At 45.2% G+C, this 19295-nt stretch overlaps 1 protein-coding gene across 3 annotated transcripts in view; it reads right to left on the bottom strand.

Moving 5' to 3' along the window:
• Positions 1 to 19295, bottom strand: part of LOC105475795 (secernin 1) — a 72372-nt gene that overhangs the window by 11622 nt on the left and 41455 nt on the right. For all 3 annotated transcript variants that reach the window (XM_011731312.3, XM_011731310.3, XM_011731311.3), the window contains 3 exons: positions 12638 to 12840; positions 9351 to 9545; positions 5547 to 5712 (listed from right to left, as the gene is read on the bottom strand). In XM_011731312.3, coding sequence (XP_011729614.1) covers positions 5547 to 5712; positions 9351 to 9545; positions 12638 to 12840 — 564 coding nt within the window. The remainder of the gene's footprint in view (positions 1 to 5546; positions 5713 to 9350; positions 9546 to 12637; positions 12841 to 19295) is intronic.

Below are 19295 nucleotides of genomic sequence, written 5' to 3' on the forward strand. Positions count from 1 at the left end.
CTTGAGTGACAATGTGAGGCACAGCCAAGAAACATACTCCACTGGACACACCGTTCCCTCATCTGTCCCTTTTTCCCTCTAAAGCCTTGTGAGGGAGGCAGCATGCCAATGCAAAAAAACTATTTTCCAATCATTTGTTTTCTCATTTTGGAAGAACAGCAACATTATCATGAAAATCTCTAACATTTTATAGCACAGCATAATTCTCAAAGCATCTGCATTCAATTCTCATGGTACTCTTATTCATTCATTCATTCATTCAGCAAATATGTGTTGAGTCCTGGCGGAGTACCAGATGCTGTTCTAGGTACTAGGGATACAGCAGTGAACAAAGAAGGGCAAACATTTCTGTCCCATTATACATATGAGATGACTGAGGCTCACAGAAGCTAAGTGCTTTGTCCAAAATCACATTCCTACTAAGTGGCAGATCTAGAAGTAAATTCAGATCTAAATGCAAGGTCAGTTTTCCCCACTACCTCTCACTCTTATATTCTTCTGTTAGTTTTTCCATACACCTTGCACTACTGCAGAAAAATAAAATGCTTCTTGTGCTTTAGAATTTATAATTTAATATCAGTGGCTAGCCAACAGTGTTGTCCTCAAACATGGCTCTGCTCTTACTGAAGATGCAGAAATTCTCTAAACAACAAACCAGGCTGATCCTGTGACCTGGAGTTCCTGGCAAATCTACCGAGCAGAGTTAGCACAGAAAGAACAACACATAAACCCCTGTTCAGAGGAAGCTGCCCACATTTGAACCAATCTCAAATAAACCTGCAATACCAAGTTTCTCTCAAAAACGCAGGTGCCCCTCAGAGTGGTTCATCTATGTTTATTCCAGCTTCACTGTGAGCGACTTTAATCATAGAGTCAAAGTCACACCTGGGTCCCATAAACATACACACTTTCTATGTGCCCACAAAAATTAAAATAAACCAAAAAAAAAAAAAAAAAGTTTAAAGTCACATCTGGCTGAAAGCAGAACTAATCCATGAAGGGAGTTTCCATTTTAAAGGGAAAGAGAACCAGTACTTTTGAAGCACTGAACAGCCTTAAGGATAGTGGGCTGGATTCAGAGGCTCTGGGAAGTTTTGAAAAGTCAAACGTGTAGGACAGAGAGAGGAGACGACTGGTGTTGGAAGGATTCAGAATGGAATTGGAGGGTTAGGCACCACGTAGCCTAGGGCCTTCGGCTCTGTGTCTATCCGTGCAGGCTGTGCCCCACGTGGCTCCAAAGGCTGCATGAGTCATGCTGACCAAGGCTCATAATGTTTGCTCCAGTAACAAAAAGCTGTTTCTGACATTTGAATTATCTAGATGGTAATGTCTTGGCCATTTTAACTTCTCAATTTAACTTCTCAAGATTAGTACAGTGGCCCAGCACTTGGGGAGGCAGAGGCAGGTGGATCACCTGAGGTCAGGACTTCGAGACCAGCCTGGCCAACATGGTGAAACCCCATCTCTACTAAAAATAAAAAACTAGCCGGGTGTGGTAGTGGGTGCCTATAGTCCCAGCTACTCAGGAGGCTGAAGCAGGAGAATTGTTTGAACCCAGGAGGCGGAGGTTGCAGTGAGCCAAGATCGCGCCACTGCACTCCAGCCTAGGTAACAGAGGGAGACTCCATCTCAAAAAAGAGAAAAAAAGATGAGTACACTGAGAGGAGAAGAGGAAGAAACAAAGAAAACGCACACATAAGTAAGGAGGTGGGGTGGAGGGGAATGTCCTGGCATCTCTCCAGCACCCTGCCACTAGTTAAAGTGGCTCAGACACGCTATTTTCTTAGAACGTCTACGTTCTCCCCGCCTTCTGGTTTACCCATCCTGTATCTTGAGTATTTATTTTATTTTATTTTAGAGACAGAGTCTCACTTTGTCACCCAGGCTGGAGTGCAGTGGCTCAATCTCAGCTCACTGCACCATTTGCCTCCCAGGTTCAAGTGATTCTCCTGCCTCAGCCTCCAGAGTAGCTGGAATTACAGGCGCGCGCCACCACGCCTGGCTAATTTTTGTATTTTTTTTTTAGTAGAGACAGGGTTTCGCCATGTTGGCCAGGCTGGTCTGGAATTCCTGACCTCAAGCGATCCACCCACCTTGGCCTCCCAAAGTGCTGGGATTACAGGCGTGAGCGGCCACACCTGGCCTGTATCTTGAGTATTCATTTGTGTATTTTCCTGCATGTGGGGGCCTCTCAGTGGTTTACTGGTCTAACAACTACATCTCTGAAAAAATTAGCTCAGATTTATGGCATTTGCCAATTTCTGTAGTGTAAACACCCCCACTGTGGCCCATTTCAAGGGGCCAAAGACATCACCACATGTGGAGTTGGGAAGAGAGGCTCTCTTCACAATCAGCTCTCCGTGGTTCCAGCACACTGTAAGACTCCGAATTTACATTGTCTCACAATGCTAACATACTTCTCTACTCCTCCCCCCTCCAATTCTTCACATCAAAGAAGCTTTAACAAGTGCTGGCTTCCTAGGAAATGGTTTCCAAAGGTCAGAACCAGTACACTAAAGCCAATCGGTGTCACTCTTTGAACGACTGTGGCACACACTGACTCCGCACAGTGTTGATGTGATGGAATTTGCCTTCTCAATATTATTAAGTGAAGAACTTCTGCATCTCCCTCAAGCATTCAAACTCTGCCTTCAGCATCTCCTTCCACCTCTCAACCTTACATAGTACCTAGCACATAGTAGGAGGGAGGGAAGGAGGGAGGGAGGGGAGGGGAAAAGAGGATGTGAGCGCAAATCATTTCAAGGAAAAGATCTATAATTAATACAGTGAGAAAAGGACAGAGAAGTGTCCAGGCAGGCAGACAACAGGAAGATCATGTTTTTTGGTTTTAACATTAACTGGGAAGGGTAAAGACTAAAGTGTGGTTCTTTTCCAAGTCCGCTACTATGAAGCGATTTCTAACATTTTTAGCATTAACAGAAGCCAAAATCTCCCTAATTTTCTTGCCTAAAAATCTAAGAAAAGGTAATTATGTTTCTTGCTGACAAAATACAATAAGTCGAGCATGCTCAATTACAGAGAAACACTGAAATGTTGAATAGAAAGAATAACAACGTATGACAGTTCTACAGTCACGGTGGGAAATGCAGCTCTTTTACCATGGAAGATAATAATGAATGTCTTCCAGAAGGGTCTTAATCTTCTATAACACAAGGTCTTTGAAATTAATTTAACCATGAATAATTTTCTTTTAAAAGCACTTAAAATTTTTCATTTTAACTATCAGAAGGCTATTGCCCAGCCATTTTTACAACTGGATTAGGCTGTGTCCTTCAGCCTAGGAAGTGGAGTTCCTTTGTATCGGTATCCTGGGCTCACAAGGCCCTGTCTCCTGAGCACAGTTAGAGCTGGTATCTGAGACATCAGGAACAACAGGAGTTGGTTCAGCTCAACCCACTCTTTGAAAGGCTCCTGTTCCCTAAAAAGCCATGCCCAAACACTTTCGCAGAGCATTCCAGACACCTGAAAATAGAACTCCAAATGTCGGTATGTACCCCTGTCACCCAGCAGGGTCCTCACAAGGGGCTACTGAGCCACTAGCATTAGGGGAGCAAACTAGGTCACAGTTCAGGAGGAGGGAGGCCCAGACACAAGGGGAAGACGGAGCCCCAAATCCGCTGGGCCAAAAAGTGGGTAGAAGGTACAGCCATGGAGCCCAAGGATTCAGAACTGGGAGACAAAATCAAGGGAATAGCAACTGGACTCACACAGGAGGAGCCTCCTGAGAGGCTGCCAGGAGCAGCGTCGAGCAGTTGAGGCTCACTGATAAAGGCTGACAGGGGTGCCACGGGAGGGTGCTGGGTTTGTTTCACAGAGGGGCTGGGGGTAGAGGAGCAATGGGCACCTAGTGACCAGCACCATCTCTGGGAGGATGCACGGCTCTAGCCCGTGGTCATGTGGTTTCATGCCTCTCTGCCTTTGCACGTGCCGTCCTCTCCACCCAGACTGCTGTTCCTGCTTTCTACCTAACGAACCCCTACTCTTCCCACAATGCCCAGTGCTCAAGAGCTCCGTCCTCTGTGAAGCTTTCCCCTTCATCATCTCATTTGTGCCACCATTTTCCTTGTACACACTTCATCCATGGTATACAACAAACATAATATTTGGTACACAGTAGGTGCTTAGCGTTTGTTGAATGAACGAGTGAATGAAAAACTAAGAACAGCTAATACTGAGTTCCCCAGTCAGGCCTGGTTAGAAAGATCTATTGACGTTGGCAGTAGTTTAAAAATGAGGCCAAAGAGTCACAAGAGGCGCTTCACTTTTCCCCTGAGGCATCTAAGAATCAGTCCCTAGCAAGATGCAATCATTGTCTTATATTCCTGAAACAGTAAAAGGAGAATAAATATTTTCAGCTGCAAAACGAATGAAATGTAATACCAGCAAATACCCTGGAAGCAGATTCAAAGGTTTAACAAGCTGACTTTCAGACAGTGATAATGATGATCAGCCAATGGAACACCCAAAAAAACACCAGAGAACCTACTGGAATAGGCAGCCTTCTAGAGCCTTCCAGGCTGAGGATCCAGACTTACCTGACAGATTCCTAGGTCCACCTCAAAGATTCTCATACAATAGGTTTCAGTCAAGGAACCTGTATTTTTTGAAAACTGCTCCAAGTGATTCTAGCAATGAACAGATCTAGAAACCACTGGACAGCTGGTTCTAAGCTACTGATGACGTGATTCCTGATATACATGACAGAATGTTCCTGGGGAGAGGCGCTGCTGTCTGCCTAGGAGATCAGAGATCGTCTTCATAAATAATCGTAAAATCTACTATGTATTGACTTGGATTATCTCATTTAATCCTCCCAACAAGCATGTAAAGGTAGGAGCTGGTATTATCCCCATTGTACAAATACAGAAACTGAAGCTTAGAGAGGTGAAATAACTTATTCAGCTACTATGGGGCAGAGGTCGGATTCAAAATCCTGGCAGGCCATTCTAGAGGCTGCGTTCTTTATCCTTGTGTAATGCTGCCTTTTTGCTGAAGCACAAGGGCAGAAAGCAACCCCCTAAACCACAATGTCTTAAAGAGGGGCCAGTAAACGTGAAGTTACTTCCATCTGTATTGCCTCTGAACTGTTTTATTCTCTAACTCACAGGAACTGGTTGTTCTGATAAATCATGAGCATTCCCACATCTCTCTGTCTCGCTGTGTTTTGTTCATTTCTGTATCCCTCATGTACCACACAACGCTTGGCCCATGATATATACTCAGTAAATATTTGATAATAGGTTGGTGCAAAAGTAATGGTAAGGACCACAATTACTTTTGCACCAACCTAATAAATTTAAAAGAACTACTAGATTCCTTGACTGTCATAAATACTATGTGACTAAAACCAAGGAATTCACTTAATCAAAGCCCTTGGTGCTACACTGCCCACAATGAGGCTGACTGAAAAATGTGACTTTGTTATCCAAGGGGAGGACATGGTCAGGCACTTACTACGTACTTGCTGAATGAGCTTTCAAGGGAAGCACTCATGTTCTCCCTATGTGACCAGGCCTCGGACAAACCTGGAAGGATCGGGGGTCCCAGTGAAGTAGTGAATGCACGGAGCGCTTCTATTCTGCGGCAGGACAGACACTCCACTGGCTGTGGTGAGGAAAGACTCGGAGTCTATGCACACTCCACTGGCTTTGTCCCGTAAGGTGTTCATCATAGTCTGCACTGTGATGCTTTCTGCAAAAACACGAAAGACAGACAAATGGAAAGAGTAGATACAACACAAAACTGTGGCGGGCCACTAACTAAAATCCATTCACTCTGTTCTCTTTTTAGTAATAAAAACTCTGAAATTATATCTGGGACTGTAATTACCAAACTACAGAGTCTATTTCCCCACTTCCCTTGTGACTATATGTGGCCGTGTGATAAATGTTGATCAATAGGAGGCAAGCAGAAACAATGTGTGCAATTCCTCATCACACCTAAAAACAAGGTATGTTTGCCTTTTGTTTGTATTTTCTCCCTTCCTGCCAACTAGGAGATGCAAACAAGTGGACCACAAATGGAATTCCTGTGTTGAGTCACAGTAACCAGCCATGGACTGGTCATATATACCTGAACTGTAAAATGGGAGAGAAATAACCTACTATTTTCTTTAAGCCACGTTAATGTGGGGTGTCTTTGTTACAGCATTTAGCTGTACCTCAATCAGTACAATAACTCAATAGACATCCACAAGAAAGTATGCACAATCTACTACGCACAGTCCACCAAGCTCGCTCCCATAAACTCTTGCTGGTCAGAGTCAATACTCTATTTGGAGAATGTCCTCTCTGCAGTGGGAAATATATGCACAGAGAGGCATTTAGAATATTCAGAGCCATTAGGACTGTTGGCTGTGACCACAGATAAACAGATAAACAAATCCTTGATTACATGAGATCCCATTTCTACAACTTCCCCTGGGTTATAATTTGTTAAAACACTATTTCAGTCTGTGTTCACCATGATGGAATTGAAGCATCACATGGAGAGAAGGTTTGTTGGCACATTCACATCCTCTTTATAAATCTCTACTTACATGTCATACCTAGAAATATTAACAACAAATCCTTGATTGCTTCAACTGTCCAGTGTTCAGATTTCCTCATTGTCTTATAAATGAGCCTATTGATTTGAATTGGAATCAATCAGAATTGGAAACGTCTGCCTCTTGTTTTTTCCCCTTGCATCTTTTTTTTTTTGAGACGGAGTCTGGCTCTGTCCCCCCAGCTGGAGTGCAATGGTGCAATCTCGGCTCACCGTAACCTCCACCTCCCAGGTTCAAGTGATTCACCCACCTCAGCCTCCCCAGTAGCTGGGACTATAGGCATGCACCACCACGCCTGGCTAATTTTTGTATTTTTTTGGTAGAGATGAGGTTTCACCATGTTGGCCAGGCTGCTCTTGAACTCCTGGCCTCAAGTGATCCACCCTCCATGGGCCTCCCAAAGTGCTTGGATTGCAGGCATGAGCCACTGCACCCACTCAGCTTGCATCTTAGTTGTCAGCGTCATCTTTCCTGTAGCTGCGCACAGTGTAAGCTTTGCAGATGGCATCCTCATGGCATTATTTGTTGGGAACAGGCCCCCTGAAATCTAGCCATAAACTGGCCCCAAAACTGGCCATAAACAAAATCTCTGTTGCACTGTGACATGTTCGTGATGGCCATGGCGCCCACGCTGTAAGGTTGTGGGTTTACGGGAATCAGGGCAAGGAACACCTGGGCCACCCTGGGCGGAAAACCGCTTAAAGGCATTCTTAAACCACAAGCAATAGCATGAGCGATCTGTGCCTTAAGGACATGCTCCTGCTGCAGATAACTAGCCGGACCCATCCCTTTATTTCGGCCCATCCCTTTTGTTTCCCGTAAGGAATACTTTTAGTTAATCTAATACTTTTAGTTTATCTATAATCTATAGAAACAATGCTTATCACTGGCTTGCTGTCAATAAATTCATGGGTAAATCTCTGTTCAAAGCTCTGAAGGCTGTGAGACCCCTGATTTCCCACTCCACACTTCTATATTTCTGTGTGTGTGTGTCTTTAATTCTTCTGGCGCCATTGGGTTAGGCTCTCCCCAACCGAGCTGGTCTTGGCAATTATTATATTAAATAGCGTATTTGTTCCTCTATCCTCTGTATTTCCTGTAAATTAGTAGCCAGACCTAAAGGCTTTATCAGATTTACAGCTGATGTTTTGGCAACATTATTTAATATCTTTCATCCAGCTAGATTTTTTTAATTAAAACAATTTTGATTTTTTTAAAGCTCCCATTTAAAAGTGAATATTTTCTTACCTTCCTACCCAGAATATATTACATAAGTACTATAGCAAAAGTCCTAAAGTGTTCTAGATTAAGAGCCAGGAAACATTTTCCTTCCTTTTTGTTTTTTTTTTTTTTTAAAGAGACAGGGTCTCACTCTGTCACCCAGACTGGAGTGAGGTGGTGCAATCACAGCCCGCTGCAGCCTTGAACCCCGGGGCTTAAAAAATCTTCCTACCGCAGCCCCCTGAGGAGCTGGAACTATAGACACGCATCATCATGTCTGGCTAATTTTGTTCATTTCTTTGGAGAGATGAGGTCTTGCTGAGTTACCCAGGTTGGTCTTAAACTGAACTCCTAGCCTCAAGTGATCCTCTGCCTCAGCCTCCCAAAGTACTGTGATTACAAGCATGCACCTGGCCTGACAGTAAATATTTCAGGTTTATGGGCCACACAATTTCCTTTGAAACTTTCCTGTTGCACCTGCTCAACTCTGCCATTATAGTGAGAAAGCCGCCCCAAACAATATATAAATAAGTGGGTGTGGCTACAGTCCAATAAAATTTTATTTTCAAAACAGGCAGCTGCCAACAGGTCATAGTTTGCTGACCCCTGTTCTAAATGATCCAGAACTTTGGCTTATAAAATACATGCATCACCAACAAATATAGAATGACTGTTGCGGGTTTTTTGGAAGGATTTCCGCATAGACACAAAAGAAAGAAGCTATCTAGTCACCATACATATACCTAAATATGGATTCTGATTAAGTTAATAACTAGGGGCTGGGTGTGGTGGCTTAGGCCTGTAATCTCAGCACTTTGGGAAGCCAAGGCGGGCAAATCCCTGGAGCCCAGGAGTGTCAGACCAGCCTGGGCAACAACGTGAGACCCTGTCTCTACAAAAAAAAAAAAATTAGCCAGAAATGGTGGCACATGCTTGTAGTCCCAGCTACTGGGATGGCAGCAGGGGTGCAGCTGAGGGAGGATCACGTGAGTTCAGGAGGTGGAGGCTGCAGTGAGTCGAGATTGTGCCAACACACTTGAGCTTAGGCAACAGAGTGACACCCTGTCTCAATAAATAAATAAATAAATAAATAAAGTTAGTAACTAGTTGGCAGATGGAGTGGCAACAATTCAACTCATCAAGTGTCCATGGAACAAAAAACTATACAGGAGGCCCTTAGATGAGTAAGAGACAACACCTCTGCCCTTAAGACCCAGCAGGCTAGTGCAGCAGGGAAAGATGAGTCAAATATATAACTAGTGATGTAAGAGGATGGCTGCAATAAGTACTACAAAAGGCAACACAATGACATCAGAGATTAAAGGAGAACAACATGGGTAGGAGCAGGAAACCTCCAGGGATGAGGAAGCACCATGTAAAAATAAATACAAGTTGTTTTCTTGCCTGCACATCAGGGACTTTTAGCACAAGCTGGTCTTTACATACAAGGGCTATTCTGTATTCCTCTTTGTTCACCCTTCTAAGCTCAGACAAGTTCTCAGAAACAGCTGCAAGAGAAAGGGTTATGAGAAGGAGAATCGTGAGGGAGAGACTAACTCACCTTCTTGTTTTTCTAAGCTGTCTTTGCCAGCACAGCAGTCTAGATGATCCTCAACTGGAGAAAAGACTTCGGAAAAATTGAACTCGCCCTCTCCTGTCCACCAACCTTGGCTCTGAGCATAACTCCTGAGTTCCGGATGCTCTGCATCCATCTTAGTGGTGAGCGAAAGCCGATTGCAAATGCACCTCACTCCCTCTGCAGAGAGTGCAAAGCCCCATTAGTTAAAAATATACTTATAAAGACTTAATCAAGAAATGGAAATTTATAGGGAATCCTTTCCCTGAAACACTGACTTTAACCACAGGGAGGAATCCATTTAATTTTTGAAGAGAGAAACAGACAATCATTGAGCCTCTTTCTAGGAGACCTCCTAAAAGGTCTGACCAGTCTTGACCGGGCATTATCACATTTTAAATGAGCAACGTCACTTTATCCATCTTAAAAGCATAATCAAGAGGAAATATGTAAGGCTCTTCATTTCGGCTAAATAAGCCCCAAGCATTCATTAGTTACACACAAAAAAAGGGACAGGTGCTTTGAAAGAGGTACTGAGCTAACAAGACTTAGCCATCCATAAGAGTGTCCTCTATACTAGAGAGGCTGTTCCTCTACAGCAATGCTCTATCGCATCTATCGAAAGCCCTCTCCCTGAAAAAACACTTCACATCCCCACTTCTTGCCCAAATATATATGGTTTTTAAAAAAAAAATACAAATCAAATACTTCATTCAACTTTTTTTTCAGGTCTCAACATTTAGAAAACCACATGGCAATGATAACGAATCTTTTTAAAATAACTGAATATATTCATGAATATATGTATGTCTGGGTACATGTGTGTGCGCACGTGTGTGTGTGTGAGATAAAGTGTGTGTGTGCGTGTGTGTATGTGTTTGAAAAATCTATGGGAAATTTTTTCTTATAAAAATAGAATTGTGACTAAATAAGTCTAGAATTACAAATGCCTGCATTCTGAGTATATTCCACTTTGATGAATGAGGGCTTAGACCAGAAACTCTCCATACCAGCTGGCCAGCTTGCTATGTCTTCTTCGAAGCCTGAGCTGCAAATGCACACAGGACAACTCAGCCTTCCAGCTTCAAGATGCTGTCTAGGGCACAAACACTAGGAAGTTATCAGCGTGAGCTTAAAAGGGCCATTCCTGTTTGCTGCTTCCAGGGAGCATGCTGATTTTCCAAATTCTTGGAGAATGAAGGGAGATAAAGAACCTAAACTACAAGCTACAGGAAAGCCATCACTGCCTGAAAACCAGTTCCTAGAGGCAGGATCAGTGCTGGACTAAGTTCTTTCAGTATGTTTTGCTTCACTGATTTACACTTCCAAAATAAGCATTCCTGGCTGGTGGGCATTGGTCCTTTGTCATTTATCTTTTCAGAGAGGACCATACAAGTACAATTATAAACAATTAAAAATAAAAACCAGTTTTGGCCTAAACAAGTGATTTTGACATCATTCATACTAAGCTATTAAAAAAATACTCCTGAAAGTGACTCTACAGATATTAGTTTCCCAGTGGGCAGATTTATAGCAGCCATTTGCTTTCAAGAATGTTAGCCTTTGGGAGACGGAGTGCATTAAATCTTACTGCAATCCATCACACCGCTGCTGGGATCAGACGACATGAAGTCAATGAGTCCAAGAAATGGCTGGGGTTCTTCTTTATTTAAATATTTAGTTAACTAACGGCAGAATTCATTGTGTGTAATTTTTTAAGCTACAGTGTGAAGAGACGCTCGGCTTTTGAAATGTAGTCATAGATCAAAAAGTGTTAGGTTCAACTTAAAAGCAATATGACTGCTTTGAAGCATGGATTACTAGCACTCTTGATGGAACCATTCAATAGTAAGACTTCATTTCAGGAGGGATTTTTATCAAGGAGTTTTAAGTTCCTGCATTGCAGGAGAGTTGGAGACCTGGTGGGCTGCACTGGCTGCCTTAGTTCTAGAAATACTTTAAGAGCTGGGCGAGTAGGTACACACCCTGGTGGGTGGGTACATGCTGGGCATATGAGGTGGAGAAACTCTCCATGATTGCTGACGGACACCACTAGCCCATTCTGCACCCTTGTGAGATAGAAAGAGGCCACCCCCACCTCCAGACAGACACAGCCTTCGTACAGCTTGGCCAGGAAGCCACAGTCTAGATTCACTGCCTCACTGGGGCAATTTTGTATAGAGTACAATGTACCCATCATCCAGAGAAGCCCTGAACACTGAACTAACTTTGTGCACAGAAAACAGGCTTGATTCCCATCTACTGTGATGGATCTTCTGCTTCTAACTCGGGTCAAATTTGGTTCCATTCACCCCTAAGATAGGGATGGCACACAAGTTTCATCCCCAACATCATTTTGGATTACTTGGAAGAGACTTCCTGGTAAATTTAGTTAAGAAAAATACAAAGGCCAAGAATAGGTTCAACGAAAGAAGAGTGTTGTAACCTACTCCTCCATCACCAGCATAGGAGGGAAGAATGGCAGTGCACACGCCATGTGGTCACTACCCAGTCCCAAGGAGCTGCTCGGGCCAATTCCCTCTTAGGACTACTTAGTCCTCTTGGAAGCCCTTTAACCCATTCTGGGATCTCATCCTGTCCAGAAAATGAGGATGCTGAGGTGGGGATACAAAACTACCGCTCCTACCCCTAACACTTCCTTCCCCAGGGCTGTGTTAGAAGCAAGATGCTGCAAGGGCCGCAGAGCAGCAATTTTACAGGCACTAAATCCTTCTGGGTGGACCATCTAGTCCTCTGCTCTTCTAGAAACACTGTCTCACTGTGAGAGAGATGAACTTCACTCACAGAGAAATCCCAGAGTGGCACACACCGGTCCTCACACAGATCTAAACTCCTATTTTAGAGAACCAAGGCAAGCACAAAGATCTACAGGGTTGGGGATGACAAGGGGTTACTGTTCAGGGAAGGGACTTGTTGGCCTATTACACAAGAAGAGTCACCATTCTCTTGGCCAATTAATAGAGTAGTGGTTTAAGTCATGGAATTCCTGGTAGTCAAAAGCAGGCTCTTCCCAGAAAGCAAATAGAAAATACGAAATGTTGGAAGACTGCTTCACTCCAGGTTCAGGAGACTCCAGGTTCTCTTCTTGGAGGTGCCCAGAAATGAGAGGCATGCCAAAGCATGACAGTCTCACACAGAGAGGACCCGCAACAGCACGTCTTTCCTCCAGGTCTGACACTGTACATGCAGGCCACCCCCATCTCTGTGGCCTTCCCTGTCCTCAGAACTCTCCACCATCCACACCTGCTCACCTGTGACTTTCTCGGCAGCCCAGTACTTCCCTACGGTCTCGAGCACCCAGGCTTCATCACGATCCACAATCAGATATGCACTTTGGAAGCTGTGGCAGGAGTTTGCATCTTCATAGTAATTCCCACCTTGTCCGTGTTCTTCCAATAAGGAGACAATGACATCTAAGGCTTCTTTAGCTGTTTCCCCTCTTTCTAAACCAAGCCTGCAGGAAGGAAACCAGAACTATACTTCAGTCATTTCATACCACAGGATTGTTACTAGAGTAACCAAAGACTGGGCAAGGCCGAGTTATGAAGCATGCCAACACGTGTAAACATGTTAAGTCTGCAGAACAATAAGCAAACTGATTAACTGCACTGTATCTCAGAATACACTTCTCACATATTTGCTTAAAAAACCATATGGGATAACCAGGTGCAGTGGTTCATGCCTATAATCCTAGCAGTTTGGGAGTGGCAGGAGGATTGCTTGAGCTCAGGAGTTCAAGATCAGCCTGGGCAACATAGTGAGACCTCTTCCTCAAAAAAAAAAAAAAATTTTTTTTTAATTAGCCAGGCATGGCGGGACACACTGGCAGTCTCAGCTACTTGAAAGGCTGAGGTGGTACAATTGCTTAAGCCAAGCAGGTTGAGGCTGCGGTGAGCCATGATCATGCCACCACACTCTAGTCTGGGCATCAGAGTGAGACCCTGTCTCAAAAAAACAAAAAAAGAAAGAAAGAAAGAAAGAAAGAAAAAATCATAGGGGTGTTTTCTGTCTTTCGTCATTTCCCTTCCACACAGACAAATCAGGAACCCCAGTGGCTTCTCCCTCTTGGAAGGCCCCTGTCTGTCTTCCCCTCTTCTGACTGTGTCTCCCACAGAGCTGGCCGGCTCAGCTCTAGCCCTTACACAACCACCTCTCTGTGGCATGTACTCCCTCCTGACTCTAACCTGGGCAAAAGGAAATCAAGGCCAAGTCTGGCCTTGATCTCTATTATTCTACACCAGGGATTTTGCTTACTTATTAAAAGTGTTCAAATGCCAGACATTATCCTGTGTCCAGAGAGGACATTGTCCTCTGTCTCTGTCTCAGAGACCTTACTAGGAACGGGCAACTGGTTGAGACATAATCAGTCTTTTCTACATATATCTCCTCCTACCTATCAGCCTACGTCTATTGGTATGGCTTACAGCTTCAGTCATCAAAAGAATATGTATTCCCTTTGAAGTGAGACATCCATCTCCCTCCAGCCTTTCCAATTAATAAACCCTTTAAAGAGGGCACTGATATGGTTTGGCTGTGTCCCCACCCAAATCTCAACTTGAATTATATCTCCCAGATTTCTCACTTACTGTGGGAGGGACCCAAAAGGAATTGGGGGGCCGGTCTTTCCCATGCTATTCTCGTGATAGTGAATAAGTCTCACAAGATCTGATGGGTTTATCAGGGGTTCCCGCTTTTGCTTCTTCCTCATTTTCTCTTGCACAGTACTTCCCTCTGTGTGACCTTGGGCAGGTTATATATTTTGAACTTCAGTTTTATGTCATCTATAAAATGAATGCCCACATCATTTAGTTGCTATAAGAGTAGGTTTATGAGATAACATCCATGAAAATATGCAGTGCTGGTGCCTGTGACCAGGAAAGTGATCAGTAAATTTCTGGAGGTAGAACACTGTGGCAGAGAAACATGACTCAGAGAGAAATGGACCCAGCTTCTAGTTCTGGCTCTGCTACTCACTGGCATTATGATCTTCAGTAATGTGACCTTTCCAAACCTTGATTTTTCTCATCTGCAGATTGAAAACAATACCACCTCCCTCTATGGCTGCTATGAAAGAGGATGGTACATGCCATGTACTCAGGAAGTGTCCATTTATTCATCTGTTCATTCGAATTATAATTCAGGTGGCAGGAACACAGGAGTCTTAGAACCCGGGCCATGGCACTACTACAATGGTGGTACAAGCCAGTTCTTGGTGAATTTTCAACTTGAAAAGTAACAACTATTCAAATTTATCTAATTTGATGCTTCCTAAAGGGATATTTCACTATGCTGCCAGGGAGGAGAAAAGCTAATACAACGAATCTATAGGCTGATTATTATAACAGGCTTGTGTTTGTAGTCAAATAATTACATGACAATTCATTTGACATTTCTCATTTTAAGCTTATGTAGCAAGACTCGGTTACAAGGCAGTGATTTACAAAGCTGAACCCTAAAACCTTAGGAGAGGGATAAAAGAATAAACCCATTAGAAGATTGAATTCAGCTGACTTTTCCTTTGGTCAATGTCATCTCCTCCAAAGAGAAGGAACAGAAGCAGGCACTCATCTTGAGGCTCTGGAACAAACAAAGGTGCTGTGAGTGCCTCTTGGAAGCCCAAGCTGTGCACACTCAAAGGCCTCCTTCCTCCTTTCCACAGGTCCCTGGTAGCCCCCTGGTCACAATGCCTCATGCAGACATTCCAGGCAGAATCCTGTTCCCAGGGCCTTTGCAGGGCCCCAACTTGCCCGTGCAAACATGTGCTAGGAGCATGTGAATACACAGTCAGCTGTAACAGCCCCGTCTTCGGAGCTTGTGACTTATCTTTTTTGATTTCTAGTGCACTCTTCTGATGTTCTGCCTGTGTGCATTCCACACTGAGGCCCTAGCACGTGCACTTGCCCTCCCATGCTGACTTTGATGTCCTCTGGCAGAGTTGGCAACAGGACCTCAGCACTATCCACAGACCTAATTCTGATTTCACCCTCCTATCCCTTGTGCCAGGACCGTGGGTCAGAGATACCCCTTTGTCCCACCTGATTATTCCCACCTGTTCTTCCTACCGTGCGATGAGGACAGAGCTACTGCTCCATAGGACAAGGGCCGTGAATAACACCAGGGTTACACCATCGCCCTCTGCAACTGAGAAATGCAGATGAATCCCATGGCACTGGGTGCAGAAGAGATGCCAGAGAGACCCGGGGCCGCAAGTCACTCGGCATCCAGAGGCCTATGTTAAAGCCATTCCCAACAGTCTCACCTCCTACATGGGGCAGATTCATGTGATTCCCAGAAGAGGGCAGTGCTCTCTGGCCCCATGCCTAATTTCACTTTGGCTGCTACCCCTCCGCATGGGCAGGACCAGGACAAGGAAGGGGAAGAAACTCAACGGGCCAAGGTTAGAGTCCCACTGTAACATCTATCTTCTGTGCAGTTCAAATCCTTCCAAAGTGTGTGCTTTGTCCAGCTTGTTCTGGGCCTGGGAATTAGATGCTCCTGAATTCAATTCCTAGTTTTATGGGACAATCTTTCCTTGGGAGCCCATGACCTTCTCACAGGTATGTCAAGCTCACCCTGCCCATTCCTGAAAAGTTAACACATCTCACTGAGAAAGATGGGTCACACCTGTACTTCCCCTGCTTAAAGCCCCTTTGTTTAGAAACTCTGCTTATCTTTTCAACATCTGTGCCTCCATGGATTAGGAGACCCCGTCCCTTTCTATCTCAAATCAGGTAAAACTAGATTTGCCATGGACATATAATCACTGACTTGGGAAAAGTAATAAAAAGAGGCAACACTGCCCCCTTGGAGAGACGGGCCTGGTATTCTTGCCGGACTCAGGTGTAAATAATCTTCCTCCACCCCACAATCAAGCAGTCTGCCAGGCCCTTCTGGGGTCACAACCTTTTGGAAATTGGAAATTCCCAGCCTTCAGCCAGAGGGCTGGAAGCAGGAAGGCAATGCTGTGAAGTGATTGCTTGTCCCCCTGGTTTCCCCCAAAAATTCATTATGTTAAGCCTAATCCCCAGTGGGATGGTATGGTAGGCGGGGCCTTTGGGAGGTGATGAGGTCATGAGGGGTGGAGGCACCATGATGGGATTAGTGCCCTTAAAAGAAGGGCCACCAGAACACATCCTCTTTCTCTGTTCTCTGCCATGTGAGGATACAGGGGAAGATGGCCGTCTGCAAACCAGCAAGCAGACTCTCCCCAGGCAATGGGTCTGCCGGTGCCTTGATCTCAGATTTCCCAGTCTCTAGGAATGTGAAAAATAAATTTGTGTAGTTTAAACCCCTTAGGCTATGGTATGTTTGTTGTAGCAGCCCAAATGGACTAAGACGAGTAATAACACAAGTGATGGATGTGAAGGTGATCTAGGGAAAGAGCGTGTGAAACTTTTTGACTTATCTCCATCTCTCAGTGTCCTGAAATTCCTGTGTCATTGACAGTTGAAGTAAAATGTGTTCCACCACATAGAGGAGTGGCCTCTCTCAGGTTAGCAGGCCCTGGGATCCCTGGCTTAGCCGCCTTCTAGCTCTGGGGCCTTGGGCAACTCCTTTAATCCTCCTAAGCTCCAGTGTCCTCACCTCTCAAAGGGAGGAGCCCTACTTCACTGGGTGACTGTGAAAGTTAAATGAAATAATACGTGCAAAGCATGTCTTACCATAGTGTTCAGGAAATAGTAACTCTGGTTACACAGCTTCCTCCTGCCTACAAATGGTGACTGAGCCTCCTTTTAAATCACCTGAGTCCTCACATTCACCAACAACCTAAAGACAAATTACAGACCTTTCCAAATTTTCACACTGGCCTTTTGTCAAGGACTTTTGTGATTTTTAACATGCTGAAGGTCTGATGGAATGTGTCCAGAATTATAAGATGTTCTGAAATATTGGAATTGACTAGGTGTTAGTGCCATTGTTAAACACAAATGGGAGTAGCAAAAGTCAGTGTGCAGGAAAAAAAAGAATAAAGTAGTTATGCAAAGGGAAGAAAGGGCAAGAAACACTGAAAGAAGGCAGCAATCTGCTGGAGCCAGTTGCTACCAGCTTGGAGAGCAGATGGTTAAATTTTAGAGATTTTGAGCCAGTTGTGAAACTGTTGGTAGCTTGAAACCCATTACGGTGGGAGTACTTACACTAAGGAAATTGAAAAAGGACTCAAACAGTGCTGCCCCTTCCCTCCACCAGGCTGGTTATTAAACATTTACCAGCATACTTCTGACAAAGAGGTTCCAAATGCTTCCTAGTTCTCATCCATGTTGAGGCCCAGACCTATCATGTTTGACAGACCTTGGATTATAAGTGGCACCCTAGGCTGGGCGTGGTGGTTCAGGCCTGTAATCCCAGCACTTTGGGAGGCCGAGGCGGGCAGATCAAGAGGTCAAGAGATCGACACCATCCTGGCTAACACGGTGAAACCCTGCCTCTACTAAAAATACAAAACATTAGCTGGGTGTGGTGGTTAGTCCCAGCTACTCGGGAGGCTGAGGCAGGAGAATGGCGTGAACCCAGGAGACAGAGGTTGCACTGAGCCGAGATGGTGCCACTGTACTCCAGCCTGGGTGACAGAGCAAGAGTCTGTCAAAAAAAAAAAAAAAAAAAAAAAAGAAAAGAAAAAATGCACCCTAACATCCAGAAAATAAATTCCCCTTTCTTTCCTTCCCTTTTTTTCTTTTCTTTTCTTTTTTTTTTTTTTTTTGGAGATAGAGTCTTGTCCTGTGACCCAGGCTGGAGTGCAGTGGCATGATCTCAGCTCACTGCAACCTCCCCACCTGGGTTCAAGCAAACCTCCCACCTCAGTCTCCCAAGTAGCTGGGACCACAGGCATGGGCCACCATACTGGGTTAATTTTGTATATTTTGTAGACAGAGGATTTTACCATGTTGCTGAGGCTGGTCTTGAACTCCTGGGCTCAAGCAATCCTCCTGCTTCGGCCTCCCAGAGTGCTAAGATTACAGGGCATAAGCCACCATGTCAGGCCCTTTTTTTCCTTCTTTTAGACAGGGTCTCAACCTGTCACCCAGGCTGGAGTACAGTAGTGCAATCCTAGTTCACTGCAGCCCTGACCTCATGGACTCAGCAATCCTCCCGCCTCATCCTCTCAAGTAGTTGGGACTACAAGCATGCAACAGTGCAACCAGCTACATTTTGCATTTGTTTTGTAGAAACAGGCTTTTGCCATGTTGCCCAGGCTGGTGTTGAACTCCTGGGCTCAAGTGATCCTCATGACTCGCCTCCTACAGTGCTGGTGATAGCAGTGGTGGCCCATCTGGAGGAGCCACTGTGAAGATGCCGGCTGCAATGGGGAGGCGGGGCCTGGGTTGCGTGCTTTGTGAGGCTGGTGGGAGTCCCGACCCCTACCGAGTTGGCAGGGTGGGAGCCCCATGCTCCCAGGCACAGCTGCAGCTGCTCTGGACCTGGGCATCCCTGTGCTGTCAGGAGCCCAGGAAGCCCTTGCCCCTATAGGCTTGGAAGTACCTGCTTCCTGCTCCCTGACCTCTTCCTGCTCCCAGCGCCTGCTCCAGTGCACAGCACAGTTGTGGCTGAGCCCAGGTGCTTTCGCAACCTGGCTGGGTGTGCACATGCTCAGGTGGTGTTGATATGCCAGCCCCCTGCCGCCCTGGGCTTCTCCAGACTTTGGGCACCAATAAGCACGGGAGGGAGGTTGGGAGGGCTGAGGGCAGCTCAGTGTGAGCCTGCCAGTGCCCCCCAGGATGAAAAACCTAGGCACTATGGATGGCATGTTAATGGCAGGAGGCAGACAGGTTCCTGGGAAAAGAGCAGGTCTCCAGTGAAACCCCACCCTCAAGCCAGGAACGGCCTGAAGCCTGGACTGCCAGTTCTGGGTGGAGTACGCAGCTCAGAGTGAGAACTTACGGTGCTTTTTCCGGGCCTGCCCATGACCCGATC

This window comes from Macaca nemestrina, chromosome 4, assembly GCF_043159975.1.
Source record: "Macaca nemestrina isolate mMacNem1 chromosome 4, mMacNem.hap1, whole genome shotgun sequence".
Lineage (NCBI taxonomy): Eukaryota > Metazoa > Chordata > Mammalia > Primates > Cercopithecidae > Macaca > Macaca nemestrina.